Below are 24,626 nucleotides of genomic sequence, written 5' to 3' on the forward strand. Positions count from 1 at the left end.
CAAGCAAATATAATCAAGTCCCAGAATATGAAAATAAAACGCTAAGAAAACCATAAGAGCAAAGTTGGAGGTTTTTAAAATATTTATTTGTCCTGTGAAAGAATTGTTATTATAAAATCGGTCTACATTCACAATTAAAAGACATCGGCCGGCGATCTAACATAACAAGCCCAAATATATAAATATGTTTTTCGAGACCCGAAACACACTACATTACAGGACTCTGTCCTGGAAATCCGAAAGAAAATTCGATGCCAAAGAGCTCAGTTTCTTTCCGGTCTCCCCGGCCATGTTCTTCAGGTTCGAGATATCCTGTTGTGCCTGAAAGTTGGAAGAAACAGGACAACGATGAACTTCACCGGGATCACATGCACTAATGAAAATTCAGGAGATGAGTAAAAGAAGCAATTTACAAAGCCGACCTGGAAAGAGAGCCGGTTGATGAGGTCGCTAGCAGCAAGGTCAATAGAATTATCTGCACTTTGACCGAATAGATCAGCGCTGGAGATGGCCGTCGAACCCTACAAAAAAGAAAGAAGAAAAAGGCTAAACGTTATGAAGCACATTCCAGATGTTAATGATTCCTCACCAGAGCTAAACGTTCAAACTTCAATGGAAATACGATTGCTGTTCTACGATTGCCAACCAGAAAACGAAAAGATTATAACAAGATGTACAAAAAATTCAAGATAGATGGATAAAGTCTTTCAAGTCTTAAAAAAGATTGTTTTTTTTTTACGAGAAAGGAATAGCCACTGCACATACTGAGAATTTTTGCAGAGTAACTTGAGTTTCGTTGTCAGCTGCTCTGGTATGATCACCGAAAAATTGGGCTGATGAAATAGATTTCGCATTTGAGAACTTTTTCCTAGCTTCATCGGTTTCCTGAATCTGAAATATAAATGAAGCAATAAGATGAAAAACTAAAATAAAAAGGCAAGAGAGATACAAGCAGAAATAAGAAATAAGATTGAACACTTCAAGGGAACAATTATACAAGTTGAAATCATCTCCGGCAGTACAAGTTTGCATTGAACCTTGGATGACATGAAAGACGAGCAAGATGCTCTATAATCAAAAGGAGACAATTCTATTATCCTAATCAGCCATTTATATAAAATCAGAAGGTCCTTGGTATCAATGGATGTCGCATTACTTACTTGCACTTTTGAGGAATTTGAGCTTGATTTCTTCTGAAACCCACTGTCCATTCCAAATTCCGCAAAGAAGCTTGATGACTTTGGAGGAGCAACATGATTAAGCACTTGTGGGCCACCATGATTTGAATCAGTAGATTGAACATTTTCTACATACTCAAAACGAGAAGGAAAAGATGAGCCAAGGGGTGCAATGTCATTAGTTGAAGAAGCAACAGGAGCAACTGGTTCTTCGGGCTTCTGTTCGTAGAGATTTTCACTTGGCTACAAATCAAAGAAGGCCATGTTATCATGAGGAAAGGAATCAAACTAACTCCAAAATTAAATATTCAAATGAGGATATCCATGTGAGCATTCTGCAGCAATCACATTGCTTACAAAATTCCATTATAAGTACCTTAGTAGTAAGCTTTCGCGCACCAAGCCCCCCAGTTTTCCCCGTAAGCTTTCTTGCACCAAGAGGCTTCTTGAAAGTGCTTGTAACAACTGTATGAGAACTTTTTGGGGAAGCAGAAGCTTCTGGTTTTTCTTGCTTGACTATAGAGCTTTCTTTAGGAGCTTCATCAATCTTGCTATCAGAAAACCCATTAGGTGCTTGTGATGACTGAGAAGCAACAGGGGATGAAGGCAAACCGGCATCTTCCGCCATGCTTTTAGCGACTTCTTTTGATAGTATTTGCCGATATAAATTCGCAGCTCTTGAAGTGTACTTGGCTTCGATCTTGCCTCCATCAGTCCATCCATGTTGCTTAAAGAAAACTTGTGCACGGTTGTTTCCACCATAGATCATCATTTTCAATTGTTCAGGAGACCATGAGTCTAAATTTGTAGACCTGCATAAAATATACATGTTTTTCGTAAAAACAGAAGAGAAACACAAAGGCTCGAGAATATAAGCAGCAGCTGCATCTTTTTATGATGATATAGAATATAGACAACAAAAAAAATAGCTGACCCTATTCCCATATGTAATGGGGGTAAAAAGGAGGTAGGGTAGTATACTGCCCCCAACGCTAGGTTGAGAGCAACTTCTGTGGAAGACCTCCGACAATTATGAATTACCCACCGTGGGACTCGATCCCACGACCACAAGGTTAAGAGCCTTGCGCTCTACCAACTGAGTCTAGACAACAGATATCACAAAATTCACACTAATTTGCATGTCATAATAATTTATAAACACCAAAATCTAAAAGAGTCTAGCTCTTTTTCCCACGTTCATTCCTTTAGTTGAATCCCAGTAAATCAAAAAAGAACACAACATAATCTTCTCAATGAAAACTTTCCATGTACAAAATTTTTCAATTTCCACAGCTGATATTTCAGTTTTATCTATAAATTTCCCGAGCAAAATAAGAACTAAAAGCGCAAAAAGCCTTTTTTTTTATTCCTCTATGGCTATATAATAATCAAACAAAAATTCCAGCCAATTTCAAGCATAGTTTAAGAATCCAGGTGCACAAAATCAAAACGCTTCATTCACAATACAAAACACCATAAAAGTAAGAGCATTCGAATTAAAAACCTAATCATACCTGACAAAGCTGATGTGGACACCGAGACTCCGATGAACGGCTGAGCAATCGATGCAGAGAAAGATCCCATATGTAATCGACGCCCATGTCGGATTCTTCGCATTACAATCAAAACACATCTACCAAACAAAAAACGATGCAAATAAGCCGAATTTCAAGATGCAGCAACCGAAATTCCAGATCTAAAAACATAATCATTCAAAAAATTCAAAACAAAAAATGAAAAGAAGCAGACCTTGTTCTCTGATTTTGCTTTCAGTTTTCTGAAGACAGCGTTCTTGTCGCTCAGGCTATCCGACGACGCCATCGATTTCTCTCTTTTTTCTTCCTTTTTGAAATTTAGAACGATTTTTTGTTGAATTTTTAAGAAGATTTAATCTGATTCCGAAGAGGTGTGGGATCGAACACCTCCTCCTCAGGCTTTGAGAATGGAGGAAGAAGAAATCCTCTAGTATTAAAAAACCTGACACCAACTGTGAATAAATTTACTACAAAAACAAATTAATAAAAGTATTTTTATGTTTATAATATGCTTTAAAAAAATTAAATAAAAGGTTTAACATAAACATAAGTGCCCAAATTATACCATTTTTTCTAGATAGGTGTCTAAACTATTTTTTTAACCCATCTACGTGTCTAACGTTACAAATATTATCATTTAAGGTACTCAAGCCATCAACAACATTAATTTTCTCCATTAAATGGTACGCGTCACAATTTAGTGATTTTGAAATTTATTTTTAGAAAAAATATTAAAAATATTATTATATTTAAAAAATCTTATTTCTCTTAAATTATAAAAAACTCAAAATCCTCAAATCATAACCTTAACCCGTCGTCGTTGTCCTTTCCATCCACGATCACTGTCTTTAATGTAGCCTCTGTCATTTTCCTAGCCATATGTCACCGTAGTTACCGTCGATTGACCGTCGAAATCGTGTGATATCGTGATTTTTATCTTAGGGTTTGTGGGGCATAAAATATCGATTCGTCATCGATCAGTCGTCGATCGATCACAATTTCATAGGAGTTTTGGACACCAGGGGAGGTGAGGTTGGGCAGAGCTTCATCGACGGTAAAGGGTGACATACGACGTGAGTTTAGGGGTTGAAATGAATATTTTCAAAGTTTTGGGGTTATTTCAAAAAAATTCTGTTTTCTTTTTAAAAATATATAATTTTTAAATTTTAAATAAAAGTTTTAAAATTATCAAATTGTGACATGTATCACTTAACAGAAAAATTAACACCATTAACGACCCTAACACCTAAAATGATAACGTTTATAATATTAGACATCGAAATGAATAAAAAATAGTTTAGACACCTATTAAAAAAATATAGTTAGATACTTATTTTAATATTAAGTGTAAATAAATAAATAAATAACCACCGATTTATGCTTTGTTTTGTATACTAATATTATTACAGCTCGAATCGGTTATCAAAACGCACAATCAAATTAATAATTATAATAATCAGATCAATATTTTATTAAACAATTAATATATTTATATTTATCACATGTCCTTTTATTAGGTTAACCTCAAATTTAAAAGTTGAATATCAAATCAAACATTATTATTTTTAATAATATGTAGTAGAGTGATTATAAAATAGTATATGTTTAAAAAAAATTAATTATCGATTATATATATAAATAATAGTGAATCTAGAAATATTTTGTCTAAAATAATTCATATATAATTTTAATTTAAAAATATAATAACAATTATATATATGATTCACATATATTTTGGTCACCCAACTTTTGAAACTTATAATACAATCATAGAACTTTTTAATTCGTTTGCAGTAAGGTCTCTGTCGTTACTTCTCGTTAGTTTTTAATGATGTGGCAGGTAACCTTCCGTTAACCCCCTTCTTCTTCTCCTCCTCCTCCTACTCCTTCTCTCACACGCATAAATATAATTTTCGTTCACCCCACCTCTGATTAATGGTGGCTCACACTGCCATCACCATCGTCACTGGCTTCGCCTCCCGACCTGCTTCTATTTCTTCCCTTTTATATCTCTCCTCTCCCCATCACATGACATGATAAAAGCTTCCATTATTTTTCAGAAAACAGTGAAAGAAGGCCATAAATATTTTTCAATCATGACGTGATATTATCTTACGATGATATTATCTTACGATGATACACCAACATCACAGCTAATCTTTTAAAGACGAGTGACAAAAATAAACCTAAATGTAACATTAAGTATGATTTAAAATAAATAATAGTTGAGTGGTCAAAATAGAAATTAAATAAAAAATAAGTTACTAAATAAATAATTTACTCTTTTTAGTATATGGGGTTCATGGACTAGGTAAGCTTAGATACGCCCATTTACACAAATTCTATAAACGTAACTATTTAAATATGAGATCTTTAAGAAAAATAACACAATTTTATTATTTAAATCACTTAATAGGTTCATGACGTAAAGTATTCTTAAGTATATAGATTAAATTTTATAAAAAAGTATACTTATCACATTAATAACAGGTTAAACCCAAATTATATAGAGGTATATAGATACACATTTAAGATTGTACTCTTAATTTTAAAGTATATTTTACATCAAATTCGAGCTAATATTAACGTTCAAACTAATAAATTGAAGCTAACGATAATAATTAATTAATACGATCAGTTTTATTAATAATAAATTTTAGATTTTATTTAAAAATATTTTGGAAATTAAAATCGATCAATTTAATAGTAGAGGACTAATTTAGACCTGATCTTATAATAGAGGACTAATTTAAATAGGTTCAAATAATGCAGGTACCCATCAGGTATTTTCACTGTTTAACATTGAAACCTAACTGGATACGTATAATCTTCTACGACAGATATTTCAGGAGAAAGTAACTGCAAGTCTGCAGAACTCTTTTATTTATATTTGGGGCTCAATTCAGCCACTCCAAAGAACCAGTCTGATTCCAGTGCCGCCGTAAATGCCGTTCGCCGCCTCCAGGTGGTATTGATGGCTACCGATGGAAGAAGAATGGGATGGAGAAGTCACAAGGAGGAGCTACAGTCCAATTGGTCGGATCTTCCTCGTGAGATCGTTGAATGTATAATCAAACATTTGCATTCGGTAGATCGGATCCGGATCCGATCCGTTTGCAAGTCTTGGTCATTCCCAACACCGGTGAACAGCCCTGGGCAATGGATATTTATCAGGGGGAAACCAAAAACAGAGGTTGAAGATGATTTGAATGATCACATATTGTACATTGGATGCACGTCCTTTCTTTCTTCCAGCCGTGGGAGAAACAAATGAATTTGCAAACACTGTGTTTTCTCGTCGTGATTGGATTTTATATGTGATATGTTATGGCAGCAGATTCAATAGTTGTACTCGATCACCACCCTACTGTAAATGTGTCACGGCTTTTAAGTACATATCGAACTGGATTGAACTTCCGGTGCGTGGTATTTGGACAGTCAATGATTTGATTAATGCTGCAAATTGAGAAATGTCAGCACTCTGAAGGGAATGCCTCGAATAACCTGAACAACTGAAACAATCATTTGTTTGTCTATGGAACCTTTTGTGGTTGAAACCCGTTATGTCATCTTTATCCGATTTATTAGTGGAATAATTCGATTTGATTATTATTGTGATGGGAGTGGTAAAAATTGTATACATTTCTGGCATTTGGTCTCTCTTGGAATGTTTTCCCAATGGAGCTGATATATCTTGAGTTCAAGGTGGATTTTTTTAATTGATATTGTATATATAACGTTAATGGGTAGCATGGTCTTTTAGAAGAAGAGAAAAATCGGTCATTTTTTCTGTTTCATTTTGTGTTAATAAACGCTGTCGCTTTGCCAGAAATGTTCATGGAATTTATGGTGTACCGTCCTGAAGAGTTTCTTCGAATGCATTAATATGTTGGCCGTTCCTTTATAATCTTTCTATTCTCCTCCCATTTACGGAGCTAGGGTTGGATCGTGAGAGGGACAAATTGTACAAGGACCTAAAAGGTATTTAATGAAGGGGCAATGACTTAATTTTACTAATAATAAAATTTGTGAGGCCCAAAATTTTATTATCATCGGATGAACTCCAAAACCCAAAGGTTCAATCTTCCCAATTATAATTGCTTTTAAAACCGATTCTTGAAATTGCAAACAAATAATGCAGCTCTGTGAATAAAAAAGGGCTATAGCCTTTACAAGAGAAAAAACCACCAAATTACCCACTCGAAATGTAATCATATAAACAAAAACTCCATTTTGATTGTGAAAAGAAAATGCCTACCAATTCATGAAAGTATGACAGAAGCCTGCATCCTTCACTAGGGAAATGCGGACTCATGGGAGTATGTATCGACTACAATCTCAGGGTAGCGATCCCATGTTTCTATCTAGCACCTGATCTCGTATGAGCCGGCCTTGGTAATGTAGCGAACCCATTCGACCGTGTTATACCCACTCTTTTCCCACACCTGCAAAACAATGATGAAGTCAATAGAGCAAACTCACCTATAGGAATCACCTTATAGGTTCAGAAAAGACAACCATGCTTACCTTAAGAAACCGGACACGTAAGCCGGAGGCTGTAAACATTGGAACCTGAGAAGAAAATGCAAATAGTTAAATATGTCTTGCCTGAAGGGTTTCACTAATGCGAGCCAAGGTAATAATCTCCTCTCTCCCCCCACCCCAAACCGAACAACAACCTGCCCACCCCACCAAATTTCCAATTTTCTATTCATTTAGCCTATATGGGAATTCAACAATCTTAAAGAGGGCAAAAAGAGGTAATCTAAAGTACTAATGACATGGTTTACAAATAATACATGAAGTACAGCATCTCTGGTATAACAAAATTTGAAGAACAATTCACAATAGCAATATTTTTCCCCTACAATTTACAACAAAATATGTTGCAATAAAACAAGAACAATTCAACATATGATCAAGAAGTAAAATATTAATTAACTTGGGCACCTGAAATTCCATCTGAATAGGAGGCCTCGTCCAAGATTTCTTCTCTGCCATCGTGGAAATTAACTCCACTTCTGCACTCAATGTTGGTTCTGTTTGCCCAGGGAATTTTCTAATCCTAAAATATTAGATGAATACAACATTGAGAAACTGCTTTAGTCAATCTAGAGATGAAGCATAAGTAGAGTGAAAATTACAGACTATTGGCAACCAGATGGCTGGCAGCAGTCCACTTTAAGATGAGAAGAAAAGCAGAAAGCAAGAACCTCAACATAAAAGTAGAATACAGAAGATACACATATTAACAAACTAAAACACTTACTTCCAAACCAAGCAATCAATAGAAGCTTGATACTTTGCTCGACCTGATGTTACTTGGAAACTTGTTTTCGCCGTCTGTTTTGGAACAGGAATTTTGATAACAACCCCAAGAGCAAACATCTTTGCTCCAAATACACTTTTAACCTGAAATATTAATATAAATAAGCCAATTACGGATCCAGGGGCTTCACTATATGGCCAATTCCAAAACGTATTATTACGAACCTTAAAATTTACTTCCATTCTTGTTCGACCAAGCTCCTTGATTGTTGGCAATACCCGGAAAGGAAGATTAACTCCCTCAGTGATTCGGTACCTATGCATTCATCAGACAAAAAAGTCAAAAAGTACATTAATCAAGTATATATATAAGAATTATGTATTATGGAAACATAAAAAAACTAAGATCGTTATCACCATTAAGAATTCACTTTCACAATGTATATCCAGATTTCTAGGTTCAAGGCATCTATGATCAACAGAAGCATTCTAAAAGTAACATGATAAGAATGTGCATGCCATGTTAATGCAAGAATCAAACTATAGATAATATACAACTCACCGGAGTTGTATAGAGTAACAAAACTTGGCTTTGCATGATATTATATAACATAAACTTGAACTGCAAGATAACGAAGGGAGAAGACTTCTAAGCTTACTTCATTAATTCAAATTCACCATCTGGTGGCACAAAACTAACTGTCTTTTCTGAGTTGAATCTTGTAAGATTTACACATTGATGAAAAGTAACATCATCGAGCTCAATTGTCTTGCCACTGCAATAAGTAGAATTGTAAGAGATGAAAAATCACAAAGCTCAACTTGCATGCTCAAAAACTAGTATCAGGAGATTGACTTCATGGAAATAATACAGTATGCAACCAGAGTATACAAAATTTTACAATTTATGAAACCCTTTAGAAAGTCGCATGTAGAATCAAAATTTAAGCATAAACACTGCACCGCTAACAAGAAACTAATAAGAAGATGATAAGTGAAGAAGGCAGAGAATAACAAGATGAAAATTGCAGGCAATTAGAAGCAACCTTTTAGCAGGACGGGACTTTATTTGTGATTCTTTCTCAAGCCCAATTTTATCATTCAACCCCAATTTTAGATCAGGCATTCCAGAAAGGAAGCACTTCATAAGAATCTTCCCCGTAACATCACAACGCAGAACACTGCCTGAGATCACAAAATGGTTTATATTAAACCAAGCAAACATAAAAAAAAATATTTACTTATTGCCAGTACCAACCTTTTGAAGACATAAGTAGGTTTACACTTTCCACAATATCCAGAAACACCTGAAACAAACAAATGTTAATACCATTGAACAGCCATATTCAGTATAGAAAGGAATTTGACAGAACTCAGAAACAAGATCACCTCATTCTTTTTATAAACAAGTCCCTCTCTTCGCCAGCCAACAGCACCCGTGACTTGTAGAGTTGCATTTGGAACAGGCTTATCTGAAGGCTAATGATTTATTCCACATGAAAAATGAAAATGATTAATTACAATGCAACTTTACATAAAAATAAAAGCACAAACTAAACCTACATATGTGATATAAATATCGCCTTCATGCATCAATTGTCAAATACAATAATCCATAATGCACGCAAAATAGAACATACCTTGGATGAAAATGGAGACCGAACTCCTTCCTGAGTAATGTAAAGCTTTAAAATTTCTGGAGAAAGATTTTGCGGGTAGCCAAAGTCCATGATCTCTGCAACAGTAATCAAGGAATTAAACATTTAATCACTCAAATGAACCCAAAATTAAAAGATTTTCTTTTCCTCAGATCTTTTCTACATAACAGATGCCTATATTACTCATTCAGCTTTCAGATTTCTGATCAACTGAGTCTACAAGAAATGTTCAATTTTCAGCAGCTACAAGCCTACAACTAGTAAAAATCAAGTCATCCTAACTAAGCTTACTATCACAATCCATGGCACCAAAAGTCAAGAGTCATAGGTAACCAGAGGATACACAATAAAGCATCGCATCAGGAAATCATCATTCAATAAAAAAGAAACAGTGTCTAAACATACTAGAAATCAAGGAAGACAATGCATGTTGAAGGATTGAAATTCAACTGCAATCGAATACATACCATCCAACAATTCATAAATCAGAACGAAATTATTACGAATAGCATCTTCATCAAAAGAGCCACCAAAATATGATTTAAACAAAGCAACAGCCTGCAAAAAGAAGCAAAAATTCAAGCATCAATAATGACAGAGGAAAAGGATTGCACATTTTTCATGATGAATATGATGCTAATCTTTTCAAACTAAACATAAAGAACGAGAAATCTTTGACTACCTCAACAACGAACTTGAAAGCACAAGCTACATTAGCATTACTGCTAACAACAATTACGATGTAAACATTGCTGATTCTCATGTAAAAGAACGAGCAGCCTCCAATCTGCCGCACGGGACAAGTTCCGAGTTCTTTTGTCTGCATAATGTGCATTCGAAAGGCATCCACCATATTTCCCCTAAATGAAAAGTCATACGAATCAAAAGCACTTTAGAAATTATCGAAAACCTAAAAAAACTCCGTTATCTCATGGAAAAATACGAACCTAGCTATTCGGAGAAACCTTGATGCATTCACGGCAATACTAACCAAACCTAATTCTATTAATCTAATAGTAGCTGGAACAGAAAAGAGATAGTTACCCGACATCGTCACGGTAGAGACGATTGATGAGGACATCACCGCGAAGATTCAAGAAGTAAATCGCAGAAGCGGCCACCGGCATCTTCGATCCAGTGGATCGCGTAACAAGCTAAATGAAGTGAAATCAATTGGTGAAATGATTGGATCGGAGGTATCTGAAACCGGAGACTGGCCCGGATCTGGAGAAATATAATGCGTTCGCGTTCGATTTCAGTTCGGTGATCAAAAACCACGGTGAAGGATATAATTTGAAAGGAACCAAAACAGAATTAAAAGAGCTCTGAACAATTAGTTGTTGAAAATATATCCAGGTCAGGTCAAGGGACATTTGGGTCTTTCTATGTTTAGAGAAACATAACAGGAAATTCTACCGTGCTGCAGATTTAATATATAGTTAAAAAAATTAAAACAAATCATTGGCATAGTACTATAAATAATTATAATAAAATTAATATAAAAACTCGAATAACTCGACTCGAATTTCTTAAACTTGACTCGCTAAATTTTCAAGTTAAGTATGAGTTGTAAAATATGACTCGTCAACTCGAATCACTCAAAAAAAATTTACTCAACTCAACTTGCTAACCCTAATAGCAATTCATATACTGGAAATTTTGCTTTTGAGCTAATGTCTATCTAAGTTGGGAAGAGATAACACTAGGTGATAAATGATATCAAAATCTTTTTTTTTTATTAGTTTAGAATGATTATAAAATAATGTGTTTAAAAGTTTTTTTAATCATTCGATAAATAATGTTCAAATATTCACATAATCGACGTACGTGAATCCGAGACCTCTAGAGATAACAATCATCCCATCAATTACTGAATTCGCTTGGGTTTTACTTTAACTATTTAATTTTTGATTCACCGTTTTAATAGATAGAATAATCAAAGAGAACAATTGTGACTAGAGTGTCACAAGATTAGAGACAAACCATTAATCCCGCATCAAAACAATAGAAATTAGAAATGGTAAAGCTACATATCTTATTAGACATGTATTTTAGGAAGAGTATATAATGAACCATGACAAGTACTTGAGAAGAAGGGTTTGAATAATATAGATACTAAATAAATTATTTTTAAAAATAAATTATCTCTTTTAAAATTGAAATTGCCTCGAAAGTAAAAATTATATTAAAAACCCCAATAAATAAAATTTTGAATTTTAAATTTCAAATTAGAATAGAAACTAAATAAAAATAATGACCATTGTAGTTACACATAAAAAATTAAGAATCTAAACGAGAGGTTATGAATTTATGATCAAATCGGTGACCTCTTATTGTAATTACACATAGGAAACTAAAAATTTACCTCTTGACCATTAACAACACACATAATTTACAAGTGTAACCGTTCGAACATGAAATATCTTCAAACTACTCATTCTAACTATTGAATTCATTTAATAGCCAATAACATTATCATACCATAAAAGGAAGGGATTCTCAATTTGTTTGGAAGTTTTATTCATCCACGAGATTTAAAGTTAAGACCTTACTTAAAGGATCCCTTAAATAAGACAAACTAAGTACTACTTATTCATTAATCACACGCGCATATATATATATATATATAGTGAGGACCCTTTACATCACAATCAACACCATCACATTCCTCTAAATTCCCATGTCCACTAGCTTACCAACAAAGTGGAGATTGGCCCAAAGCTTCCATGCTTTGAGAGGGTTCACATAGTTGAATGAGCCAGTCTGGTCATATCATTTCATTGCCATAGAATGTCATTTGCGTGTCCGTAAGCTGACAAGCATCCGATGCGACCGAGATCATCGAAATGTTCGATTTCGTCAAAGTTCGAGTATGACGAGGCAGGTGAGAAGTTGTCCGGTTGACATTGCCGCCACTCCCACGGTGACTGTAAGCTTGGAAACTTGTACTGATCAGCTGCTGTTTCGTATATTTGTGGACAATCCTGCAACCATAGGAAAATTGTTAGACAAGAGTAAATAAACCCAAATCTTCAAGCTCCATGCTTCTCCAGGACAAGTTACGATCAATTACATAGTATAAAACATTTTAGTTTTACACTTTTTTATAATAGTTGGATGAGGGGAAATCAAAGATTGATATTACCAATAAGAAGTGAGAAGATATTCGCGAAAAAAACGAGTTCATTTCAGCTTTTAATTTTCTCTCATCCAATGATCCTAAAATGCTATAAAACTAAAAATATGGGTTAAGATTCACTCACACCTAGTATAAAACTAAAGTTTTACAACTTTCAAGTATCGTTAGATGAGTGAAAATTAAAATTTGAAATTAACGGTACGAGAAGATATTCATGAGAAAAAAAAACGAGAAGTTAATCACAGTCCTATGGGTTAGGATCCACTTACGGCTAATGTAAAAATAAAAAGTTTTACACATTTTTTTAGATTGTTGGATGCTTTAATCAAATATTGAAATTAACAGTAGGACATAAAAAGATATTCACTGAAAAAATTAATCTTAATATTTGATTCTCTCTCATCTAACGATCCAAAAAAACATAAAACTTTTAGTTTTACACTAAGATATAGCTGTAAGTAGATCTCAACTCATATATATATATATATATATAAACGTTTGTTTAATGAATCGAGAAGTACATCAAGTGATACCCAGACGCCGGCTGAATCGGTCTCGGTATCGACCAAGATGGACTCGAATGGCCGTACGGGCTCGTTAAAGATTCTCCCAGCCGGAGTAAGCTCTACATTTGTTGAACTCATTGCCTCTGGATTCCCATGCACGTCACTCGCCTTCTGCTCATTCCTTTTCACAACGCGGCACAAGACAAAGGCACACTGATCACACAGATTATTGATTTCAATGAGTCAAAATGGAAAGACAAGGTGCTGTATATATGTATAAATTCACCTGATTAGTTGATCCCTGAGACGTCTCGTCGGAGAGCCGATACTCATGCATAACCCAATCCGTTCGATCGCCTACAGGGGCACGTCCCCGGTAGAAAACCAGGGTCTTACGATAGCCGGTGACGGCAGATTGACACACCAGTTTCTTGTCTTTTCCCGTGGCTTTCCAATAACCAGCTTTGGTAGCTCGGTTTGTTCTCGAGCCATTCTGGTACTTCCGATCCCGGGGACAAAAAAAAGAACCACTCCATATCTCGTCTCGGAAGGAACGATTTCTCTGCAAAAGCAATTCATTTTCAGATTCCATGGAAGTACCCGTGAAACGAAAACCTATACAGTGTGAAGAAAAGTACATATATATATAAATATATATATACCTGGCAACTCCCATGGATCAAACTTGTAGAAATCGATGACAGGGATGACTTCAAGCTCGATTTCGAGTCCTTTATTTTTCCTTTTCAGGTAATATCCGACCAACTCTTCATCTGTCGGGTGAAACCGAAACCCTGGTGGCAGTAATGCGCCTTCCATTATCTCCTTCACCGGTTTTTCTTATCTGTTAAAAATCTGGAAAATCTAGAAGGAAAAATTTTATCAAAACAACATGTTTTGTCAAGAGCTACGCACACAAATATCTATGGAGATTATGCTGGCGTACATAACATAACCCTAATATTATTGCTTGTATGATCCCTAGAGATTCCGTGTTCATCATCATGGCCCTGAATTAACATATATAAAAGTCGGGAAATGTTGTTGATCTGACGACTCAAGAATGATGTATTAAACGACATGAAATGACTAGAGCATTTGATGGATAACCAATCAAGATATGATTTCCATTCAGTGTTCTAATGCTCAACGACCTCAAAATCTTCCAAAATCACCCATGTTTTGTGTCTTCACGCACACACATATGGGCATAATTTCGGGTTACGTTTGACCGATAGGGACTCATCGAGCTTGCTACGTTTGGATATTAGTGAGGTGAGGTTAGGGTGTAATCCGTATTTCAATTATTCATTTAATGGTGTTGTAATAGTTATTCAATGTGTATTATATGCATTTATTTTGTAGTACAATCATTTGTGTTTGATTCGCTGATAGTTTAGTTAAGATCAATTACTATTTAAGTTTATTATGGGGTGACCTCAATCCTGGATCAAGAAATATTTTAGGTAAAGTATATAAATGATTTTCTGACTATTTATTAAGTCAATTATATTAAAAGTTACAAAATTGTCTTTCGACTATAGAGTGTTATTTTGTTAAGTCATTCGAGTATTAAAAATTATAAAAGGTCATCTTACTATTCATTATGTTCCAAACTCGGCTTTTTCCGTTAAAATTTGAGGAATGTCTAAGCTAGACGTTAACATGATGACATGGATATGATAGTTTGAGATTTTGGGATCATATCACTCTCAGCAAGTTAATGTTCAGCTCAGAATATCGTCAATTTTTTCAACGAAAATGATGAGTTTGGAATATAATGAATAGTCGGGTGACCATTTTGCAACTTTTAATAGTTGAAGAACTCAACAAAGCAACACTTTATAGTTGAAGGACTATTTTGTAACTTTTAATAGTCTAAGGACATAATAAAATAGTACCCTATAATCAAGGGACTATTTGTGTACTTTACCCAAATATTTTTAGGATGTACATACATAACAACACAATTTTTTGTATATAACTAAGTAAAACTAAAATTTCAAGGTGAACAAATTTTTTAACTGACCCTATTCCCATATGTAATGGGGTAAGGGAGAGGTAGGGTAGTAGGCTGCCTCCAACGCTAGGTTGAGAGCAGCTTCCGTGGAAGTCCTCCAATAGTCAGAATTATGAATTGCCCATCGTAGGACCCGATCCTACGACCACAAAGTTAAGAGCCTTGCGCTCTACCAACTGAGCTAGACGGACAATTAGATGTGGATCTACTACTTAACGATCTTTTCAAACCAATTTTCTCTATTCATAACTTTAGAATTTGAATTTTTAACTTTGCTTTAGAAGGACAAACATTTCAATACCAATTTGGCTGCAAATGACGATTGACTACGCGACTAAAGTAATTAACATTTTTGTAGGGTTCAACTCGATAGACAAAGTAAAGTTCGGTGTTTAAAATTGAAGTGTTTTAAAGTTTAGTATCAAAATTGACATGTAAATTAAAGTCGTGTGAAAAATGACCTTATCATCATGCCGTTAATAATTTAGTGTCTCTATCGAACCTAAAACTAAAACTTAATAATAAAAATAAAACAATTTAAAGTTCAATATAAAAACGACACACAACCTAAAATTTAATGATATTCAATGTACCTTATCAAAAAAAATAAATAAAGAAAATAGTGCATCACCCATTCCTAATACTCATGTTTTTCAAGCTTTCAAATTTGTTTTTACTATTAATTATTAAAATTATTAAGAAAAGTATAAATTAATTAAGCACGTGACCTAAACCTTAAATTGAATTATTGATATCAATACACTTCACTCATTTGGGCAGATAAGGCAACTAACAGGCAAGTCCCTTTCAATAAAAGCAACTAACAAGTCAATTTTTGCACCTTTCTTCGAATCAAGATATATATACACACATAAAAAAATCACTCCACACGAAAAATTAATTTTTCGACTCGAATTCATTTCGAGTTTTAATTTCGTAAACTCGACTCGACTTGTAAAATTTTCAAGTTCAAATCGAGTTATAAAATATAATTCGAATAACTTGAAATTTTTAATAGTTAGTGGATTAATTTTTAGGTTTGAGTCGAGTACCTCGAATTTGTATGATATATGTATCACATATAAAAAATATAAAAAATATATATGTATTGTATATGGTTATAAAAAATCATTTAAATTGGAATAAAATGATATCATAATATTATAAATATTTACAATTAAATTTAAATAGAAACTTAAAATAGACTCGACTAAAAAAAAATTCAAGTAAACTTCGAGTTGTAAAATATGACATAATAAAGATAATTCGTAAAATTAACGAGTCGTCCTTTTTTTTTATATTTTTGTCCAGCAATTAATGAGTCATCTTAAGAAGGAGAAATGACTAGTCATGGAGGAAAACTACAAAGAAAGAAAGGCGTTCGAACGTTAACAATACACCAGCCCTATCAACCAGCCATGGATTTAAGCGAAGCATACTGACGTTAGTATTGATGTTGTGAATGGGACACTGCACGTTGTAAATTAATCCAATCATGTCAATTAGACTTATCGACTGCACGCACATACAACATGTTTAAATTAGAAACAACGAGGAAATAACAAATATATATATATATATACATATACATATTAAAATAATTATAAAATTCTTTTAAATGTAACATCAATTTTCTTTCCACCTCGTCATTCTCGAGTTGATCATAGTTTAAAATAGATTTTTAAAGAAAACATACATTGATCATCGTATAATAATATCATATTCGAATATTAAGACAATCGAAGAATATATTCACAATGAAGGTCTCGTAAGAGTATTTTCGGATTCGGAGTTTTAGATCTTTCGACCCAAAAATCAATCGATTAGCTTGAAATGAACTTGATGGCGATCTGTCTCGAGCAAAAAGAAGTGGTGGGGAATTGAGCTGGCGAGATTTGTATGTTTATTCGACAAGTTGCATGCAATTTGATGATTTAATATGTCCACTTTTCATCTGCCTGTTTGTCGTACTGATCAAAATCAAACTTCACAAATCTGCTGTGTTTCATTCATTAGGGTCGGCCAATCAGTTTTTTTTTCTGGTGAGAGTTTGACCAGCAGCCTGTGACCAGGGTCGTGGTAGGATTTTTGGGATCTTGTATAAATTCTTAAAAATGTGTCCTATATTCTAGATATATTCGATTTCGAGATAATAATAGTAGCGTTTTCTTGACAAACGCCGCGATAGATCCATCTATAATGACGTTTATCAATAAAGCCGCAATAATAGTGACGTTTTTTTTGAAAAAACGTCGCAATAAGTCCATCTATAGTGGCGTTTATTGGAAAAACGCTACTATATATGTATACTTTTTTAGGGCCCCATTTTTTGGGCCCTGCGCGGTCGCGCAGTTTGCGCCGCCCCAGCCACGACCCTGCCTGTGACTCTCTTGCAGCATTATTTGTACAGTAGAGTATAATTTATTTTCAATTGGAGCGGGAATAGATATAAGTTTAGTGGGTAATGAAAAAAAATCGTCTTGAATATTTTCAGGACCCTGAAAATAGGTCATATATAATGAAAATGTATTTTATTATTTTAAACAATTAATTTAATATTATATTAATATATCATAAAAAATGTTTAAACCATGAGCCATCGATTATAAAAGTAGAAAGTATGAACTATTTTATAAAATTTAAAAATTAGGGGCCCCTAGTTATAAACCTCGATAAAAAACTAAAAAAAAGTCCCTATAGAACGAAAAATATATTATATTATTTTGAAAAAAATAATTTAATATTACATTAATGAACCATAGAAGATGATTAAATTATGGGCTCTTAGTTATAAAAGTAGAAAGTAGGGACTATTTTATAAAATTGAAAAATAGTTAGGAATCCTTAATTATAAATCTTTAGCGAAAACTCAAAAATAGCCTTATAGAATGAAAATAGACTATATTATTTTGAACAATTAATTTAATATTACATTAACAAATCATAGAAAAAATATTAAATTATGGTTCCTCAATTATAAAAATAAAAAATAATAAATATTTTATAAAATTAAACTTTTTCCATGATTTGTTTAATTTAATAAAAAATAAAGTTTTAATTTTATAAAATAGTCCTTATTTTTTATTTTTATAATAAAATTAATAAATAAAGTTTTTAATTTTATAAAATAGTCCTTATTTTTTTATTATTATAAAATTAGAAAGTGAGGGCCTTGAGAAGTTGCTCAGGTGCTCCTCTTAAAGCCGGCTCTGGTAATGGACATATATGGATGTAAAAAATCATACCCGTCATGGGTAGTGGGTAGATGATGAGTTTAAGATTTTACCCGCCCCTCATCCACCTGTACCACATTCGCCTACCCACTAACTACCAAACATATAAGTTTTAGACCATTATGAATTTAGGTATAATTTTAGAGATTATTCTGTAAATCTTAAGATTTTTGTAGGAAGTGACTTATAATTTAACCAAATGTTAAGGACATGTTTGCCTTATATTTTGTTGCTTATGTAACGGGCGTATTTATTTTATGTTTTGTTACTTATGTAATCTTTGAGGTTATTGCCAGATGAGTATGAACCAGTAAATATAGACACAAGATGAATGATGGGTATCTAGTTGGGTAGTGGATGTGATGTAGATTTGAAAATGTGTTCACATGAGCGGGTACGAGTTTAAAAATTTTATCCATTGTAGGTGATGGATAAACGTGGTGGATACAAAAATATTAAGTTAGTGTAAAGATAAAAATAAGTATCTGCACCCGTCTAACCCGTTTACTATCTATATTGCATGCATGCATGTCGTTCATGTCATAAACTGATCTGCGGGCAACATCCATATCACAAAAGTTCTACTCGAGAGCCTTCGCTTCCATAACTGATCTTCTTTTCATTTCATCGGAAGAATCATGTTCCTAGCACGTAGTTTCTAGCACGTATAGTGTCGGGACTACTGGAATAGGGTTGTCTTTGGTTATGCAACGATCAAAGATGGACGTAAAATTTTATGTTAGGGAAACAAATTTAATTTTATAAAATTTTAAATAATAAAAATAAATTTTAAATAAAAAACATTAAAAAATAAAAATATATAATAATTTTAAATTTTAAAGAGAACAATTACCTTGACCCGTCCCGTCAATCCATCTATGATTACTTTACGTATGGGAATTGCTTAAATAGACAAGAAAATGACTCTTCATAGATCAACCATAGGCGGTGCTTTATGTATCTAATTATGGTTATTGTCTACTTGTCGATTCAAGTGTTTTTTTCACTTGTACACAACGTAAATGAGATGCTTAAAAGGTTAAATTATATGATTAGTCTTTATTTTGTTCAAGTTATTGATTTAGTGTATATAATTTAAAGGTTAAGTACACAAATGGTCCCTCGACTATAGAATATTATTTTATTAAGTCTCACGACTATTAAAAGTAATAAAAAAATCCTTCGACTATAGAGTGTTGCTTTGTTAAGTCCCTTGACTAATAAAATGGTCACCCGAGTAGTCATTATGTTCTAAACACATCATTTTCTATTAAAAATTTGACGATATTTTGAGTTGAACGTTAACTTACTGACTGTGATATGATATTAATCACAGAATCTCAAACGACTAGTATATTGCAATCATCATGTTAACATTCAACTAAGACAACCTTCAATTTTTTAACAAAAAAGACGAGTTTGGAACATAATGAATAGTTGGGTGACCATTTTGCAACTTTTAATAGTCGAGAGACTTAATAAAACAACATTCTATAGTTGGAGGAATATTTTATAACTTTTAATAGTCGATGGACTTAATAAAACAGTACCCTATAGTCAAAAGACCATTTATGTACTTTATCCATAATTTAATTTAGGTACAATGTCAAAACTAATGTTAATGTTTGATGAAATAATTATTTTATTTTTTATTTTATTTTTTAAATATTTTAACTCTAACATTTTATTTTTGAACAAAGTGTTTATTGATTGATTGAAAATCTAGTTGACTAATGATCAATGTTTATTACAAGTCTTACGCGTCCAAAATGATGACATTATATGTATCATATCATCACTTATCTAAATGTGATATGCATTGTATCATCACCGATTACACGTGATATGTACCACATCATCACTGATGTACACATGATATGTAATACGTTATCACTAATGTACATATAACATGTACCATGTCATCATTTTGGGCACATAACTTATCACATCAATAACAAATTTTGATCATTATTAATCGTTTTCATCTAACTAGGAATAATTTTACCTCAAAATAAAACATTTTAGGTTAAAACGCTGCAAAAAAATCAAAATAATTATTTTATCAAATATTAAGATTTTTTTTTGACAATATACCTTTGATTTAATTTTTTTGAGATTTAAAATTGGTTAAAATACTTGTTATTCTCCTAAATGTCTCAAATTAAAGCACGTCCATAAGTACATATGAGCGTTCATTGTCAATTAGTTGAGAATATTTGACCAAATTTATAAAAAGTTGATATTATTTAATTCTTTTTATTAGTATAGAGATTAAACTAATCTATTTAATGATGGAAGGACTAATTCAAATCAGTTCCCATAACATAGGGACTATTTTGATTAAATATATATAATAAAGGGACCTACGAAGTACTTTCACCAAGTTAACTTGAGCTTATTGTGGGGAATTAATTCTCTGATTTGGGCCAAAAAATTATACACTTGAGTGTCGTCTGGGGAATTCACTATTCAGATAAGGCAATCAAAACATCCATGGCTGCCAGTCTCTCCACTGCTCTCGATGTTCATTTCGCCGTCCCTCAATCCGATTCAAGAAGGCCCATTTTCTTCACCAAAAGAGTGAATCATCAAAACCCTAGAGAAAGATTCCTCGTTTCTTGTAAATCTTCTTCAAAACCACCCAAACCACCGCAATCGCCGCCCAGAAAAAACCAATCTTTATCCGAGCAGCTCCACCCTCTCTCCACAACAACACTTCCCAAAAAAGACCATAATTTTCCCTCCTCAAACCCGAAGTCCACATGGGTCAATCCCTCCAAGCCGAAGAGATCCGTGCTTTCACCACAAAGGCAAAAGCGTTCTCCTCATGCATCCAATCCCCAGCTCAGAGAGCTAAAGCTCCTCGCAAAGAAGCTAAACGAGTGCGAAAACAGTGAAGAAGCTTTCCTAAGTGTTCTCGAGGAAATCCCACATCGACCCACCAGAGAAAATTCACTTTTGATACTCAACAGCTTGAAGCCATGGCAGAAGGCTCACCTTTTCTTCAATTGGATAAAGACCAAGAATTTGTTTCCCATGGAAACTATATTCTACAATGTCGTAATGAAGTCTTTGAGGCTCGGGGGACAGATTGAGCTCATAGAGGAACTCGCTAATGAAATGGTAAGCAATGAGATCCCACTCGACAACATTACTTATTCGACTATTATTAGCTCTGCAAGACGATGTTATCGGTTCGATAAGGCTGTAGATTGGTTCGAGAGAATGTATAGAACTGGTTTGATGCCTGATGAAGTCACTTACTCTGCGATTTTAGATGTTTATGCCAAATTGGGTAAGGCTGAAGAAGTGGTTAGCTTGTACGAGAGAGGTGTGGCTAGTGGTTGGAAACCGGACATGGTTACATTCTCTGTGTTGGCAAAGATGTTTGGTGCTGCTGGTGACTATGAAGGGATTAAGTATGTCTTGCAAGAAATGAAGTCGGTTGGGGTTCGGCCGAATTTGGTTGTTTACAATACTTTGATAGAGGCAATGGGGAGGGTAGGGAAACCCGCGTTTGCGAGAAGCATTTTCGAGGATCTCGTCGCATCCGGTTTGACTCCAAACGAGAAGACTTTAACTGCACTTGCCAAGATATATGGCAAGGCAAGGTGGGAAATAGATGCATTGAAATTGTGGGAAGAAATGAAGTGGAAAAACTGGCCTGTGGATTTTATTTTGTATAATACTTTGTTAACTATGTTTGCAGACATTGGTTTAGTCGAGGAAGCGGAGCAGCTTTTCGAGGATATGAAGCGATCAGAGGAGTTTAGACCAGATAGTTGGAGCTACACTGCAATGCTAAATATATACGGAAGTGGAGGAAATGTTGATAAGGCAATGGAGTTGTTCGAAGAGATGTCGTCGGAGGTGGATGTGGAGCTTAATGTAATGGGATGCACTTGTTTGATTCAATGCTTGGGGAAGGCTGGAAGAATAGATGAGTTGGTGAGGGTATTTACCGTGTCTATTGAACAAGGAATTAAACCGGATGACAGACTCTGTGGTTGCCTGTTATCCGTCGTGTCACTTTGCAATAACAGGGAGGATATGGGGAGGGTTCTCACATGCTTGCAGCGAGCCAATCCTCGGTTAGTCACATTTGTGAACTTGATCGAAGATGAGAGAAGCACTCTCGACACTGTCAAAGAAGAGTTCAAGTCTATCCTCAGTGACACCAAAGACGATGCAAGAAGACCGATATGTAATTGCTTGATCGATATATGTCGAAGTAAGAATCTCCATGAGAGAGCACACGATCTGCTTTATCTAGGAACTCTATATGGGCTGTACCCCCGCTTACATAATAAAACTGCGTATGAGTGGAGTCTGAATGTCCGAACGCTGTCTGTTGGAGCAGCGTTGACTGCACTGGAAGAGTGGATGGGGACTTTAGCCAAAATCATTAAGCGTGGAGAAGCATTGCCGGAGCTGTTCTCGGCTCAAACCGGTACCGGAACTCATAAATTCGCCCAAGGACTGTCCAATTCCTTTGCTTCTCATTTGAAGCAACTCGGAGCACCATTCAAGCAAAGTGAAGACAGAGCTGGTTGCTTTGTGGCAAAGAGGGAGGATTTAGTGTTGTGGTTGCAATCAAAGATTCCATCATCAGCTGTTACAACTTAGATGGTTTATCCAGCTATGATTGTGTTATGGAACTGAGATGAAACTATAAAATTTTGTGTAAGAAACAAGATTAAATTTTTATTTTTTAGGGGTTACAAACTTGATTTTTCTATTAAATTAAAGACAAATAGGACCAATAATGAATTATTAACTTTTGAGAGGGACTAAAAAGGAATTTGCTCATTTAGCCAAGACGATCGAGGCTGTCAAATTATGACAGAAACAGTGCAGGAGTCCAAAATTTTGAAAAAACCCAATAGGACCTCATTATTATTATTTTTTTTCAGTGTGGTCTTCCAACTCAAAAATAAACCTAATATTTTTTTCGTTAATCGTTACGGTGCTAACGTAATAATTCACGGTACTGACCTGACGATCCAAGGTGACAGATTAACGTGACGGATGACATGACAAATGAACTAAATTGATAAATCTAATATGCAGATAGATTGTCACGTCAACACCGTGGACTGTCGTGTCAGCACTATAAACTAATACACCAATACTGGAATGTTCAATGAATAATACGAAATCCACATTAATTTTTTTCAAAAATACAAAACCTCTTTTATTCCTTTTGTCAATTAAAAAGTAAAAACAGCATCATATTGGAGTAAATAGTTTATTTCATTTAGGAGCAAGTTCTCTATTCATGTTACTTCTCCAGACATTACTCAACTTGGTACAGTTGGTTTAATTCTACTTGCAGTCCCTGTACTCTTTGGTTTTTTGAAATATAATATTTAATATTCAAAGCTTATTTAAAAAGTAAAGTCTAAATTTACAATGATACCGACTGAGTTTTAATTAATTTAACAGAGAAACAGAGGGATTAAATTTCAAAAGTTTGAAGAGTAAATGGAGTAAGCGCATAATTAGACCATTTTGCTTTTACTGTGATATTCATACAATCATACCAGTTCATGAATGTAGATTTGCAGGACCATCTAGGAGAAGTAGTGTTTGTAGAGCTGCCAGAACCTGGTGGTTCAGTTAGCAAAGGAAAAGGCTTTGGAGCTGTTGAAAGTGTTAAAAGCAACCAGTGATGTCAACTCATCGATTTCCATCGAAATCGTCGAGGTCAACACTAAGCTGAGTGAAGCTCCTGGCCTGGTAAAAAAAACATTATTTTCTCCTTGTTTTCCCTTTTCTGTGCAACCAACAGATAACTATTTTTTTTATAAAAAAATCTTGGCTGATGAAGATCAATTCAAGCCCGTTTGAAGAAGGATGGATGATAAAGGTGAAACCCAGCAGTCCATCAGAATTGGAATCCTCGGTGGGTTCCAAGGAATACACCAAATTCTGCGAAGAAGAAGATGCTTCCCACTGAAACTTTTTATCATAATTTCGATTCTGTTCTACGTTATTTGATCATTATTACAGTTCTACGAATTTCGTTTAACTCGTTCGATTGTCTTGTTACCTCTCGGTGTCACTGAAATTGTCACCATTTTCGACTT

General features: G+C 34.2%; 3 protein-coding genes and 2 pseudogenes across 3 annotated transcripts; 2 read left to right on the forward strand and 3 right to left on the reverse strand.

Moving 5' to 3' along the window:
* Positions 1-153: 153 nt before the first annotated feature.
* On the reverse strand, positions 154-3,149 carry LOC120207059 (probable ADP-ribosylation factor GTPase-activating protein AGD8). The gene is made up of 7 exons (XM_039206574.1): positions 2,928-3,149; positions 2,693-2,811; positions 1,555-1,990; positions 1,161-1,421; positions 766-891; positions 423-521; positions 154-321 (listed from the first exon to the last, which is right to left on the reverse strand). Exons 1-7 carry the CDS (start codon positions 2,997-2,999, stop codon positions 214-216), a joined length of 1,221 nt encoding a protein of 406 aa, XP_039062505.1. The 5' UTR covers positions 3,000-3,149; the 3' UTR covers positions 154-213.
* A 3,738-nt stretch (positions 3,150-6,887) lies between these two features.
* On the reverse strand, positions 6,888-10,947 carry LOC120207060 (AP-2 complex subunit mu-like). Its single transcript, XM_039206575.1, has 13 exons — positions 10,684-10,947; positions 10,322-10,499; positions 10,107-10,197; positions 9,622-9,716; positions 9,371-9,460; positions 9,240-9,288; positions 9,028-9,166; positions 8,641-8,757; positions 8,207-8,297; positions 7,983-8,125; positions 7,664-7,778; positions 7,241-7,285; positions 6,888-7,158 (listed from the first exon to the last, which is right to left on the reverse strand). The coding sequence occupies exons 1-13, from the start codon at positions 10,764-10,766 to the stop codon at positions 7,078-7,080; spliced, it is 1,317 nt and encodes a 438-aa protein (XP_039062506.1). The 5' UTR covers positions 10,767-10,947; the 3' UTR covers positions 6,888-7,077.
* Positions 10,948-12,253: 1,306 nt separating this feature from the next.
* On the reverse strand, positions 12,254-14,116 carry LOC120207018 (annotated as a pseudogene).
* Positions 14,117-20,981: 6,865 nt separating this feature from the next.
* Positions 20,982-23,248, forward strand: LOC120207063 (pentatricopeptide repeat-containing protein At5g46580, chloroplastic-like). The gene has a single exon (XM_039206576.1). It carries the CDS (start codon positions 21,031-21,033, stop codon positions 23,161-23,163), a length of 2,133 nt encoding a protein of 710 aa, XP_039062507.1. The 5' UTR covers positions 20,982-21,030; the 3' UTR covers positions 23,164-23,248.
* An 835-nt stretch (positions 23,249-24,083) lies between these two features.
* Positions 24,084-24,574, forward strand: LOC120207066 (annotated as a pseudogene).
* Positions 24,575-24,626: the final 52 nt, after the last annotated feature.

The sequence above is a fragment of the Hibiscus syriacus genome, unplaced genomic scaffold (genome assembly GCF_006381635.1).
Source record: "Hibiscus syriacus cultivar Baekdansim isolate YM2019G1 unplaced genomic scaffold, ASM638163v2 tig00014304_pilon, whole genome shotgun sequence".
NCBI classification, from domain to species: domain Eukaryota; kingdom Viridiplantae; phylum Streptophyta; class Magnoliopsida; order Malvales; family Malvaceae; genus Hibiscus; species Hibiscus syriacus.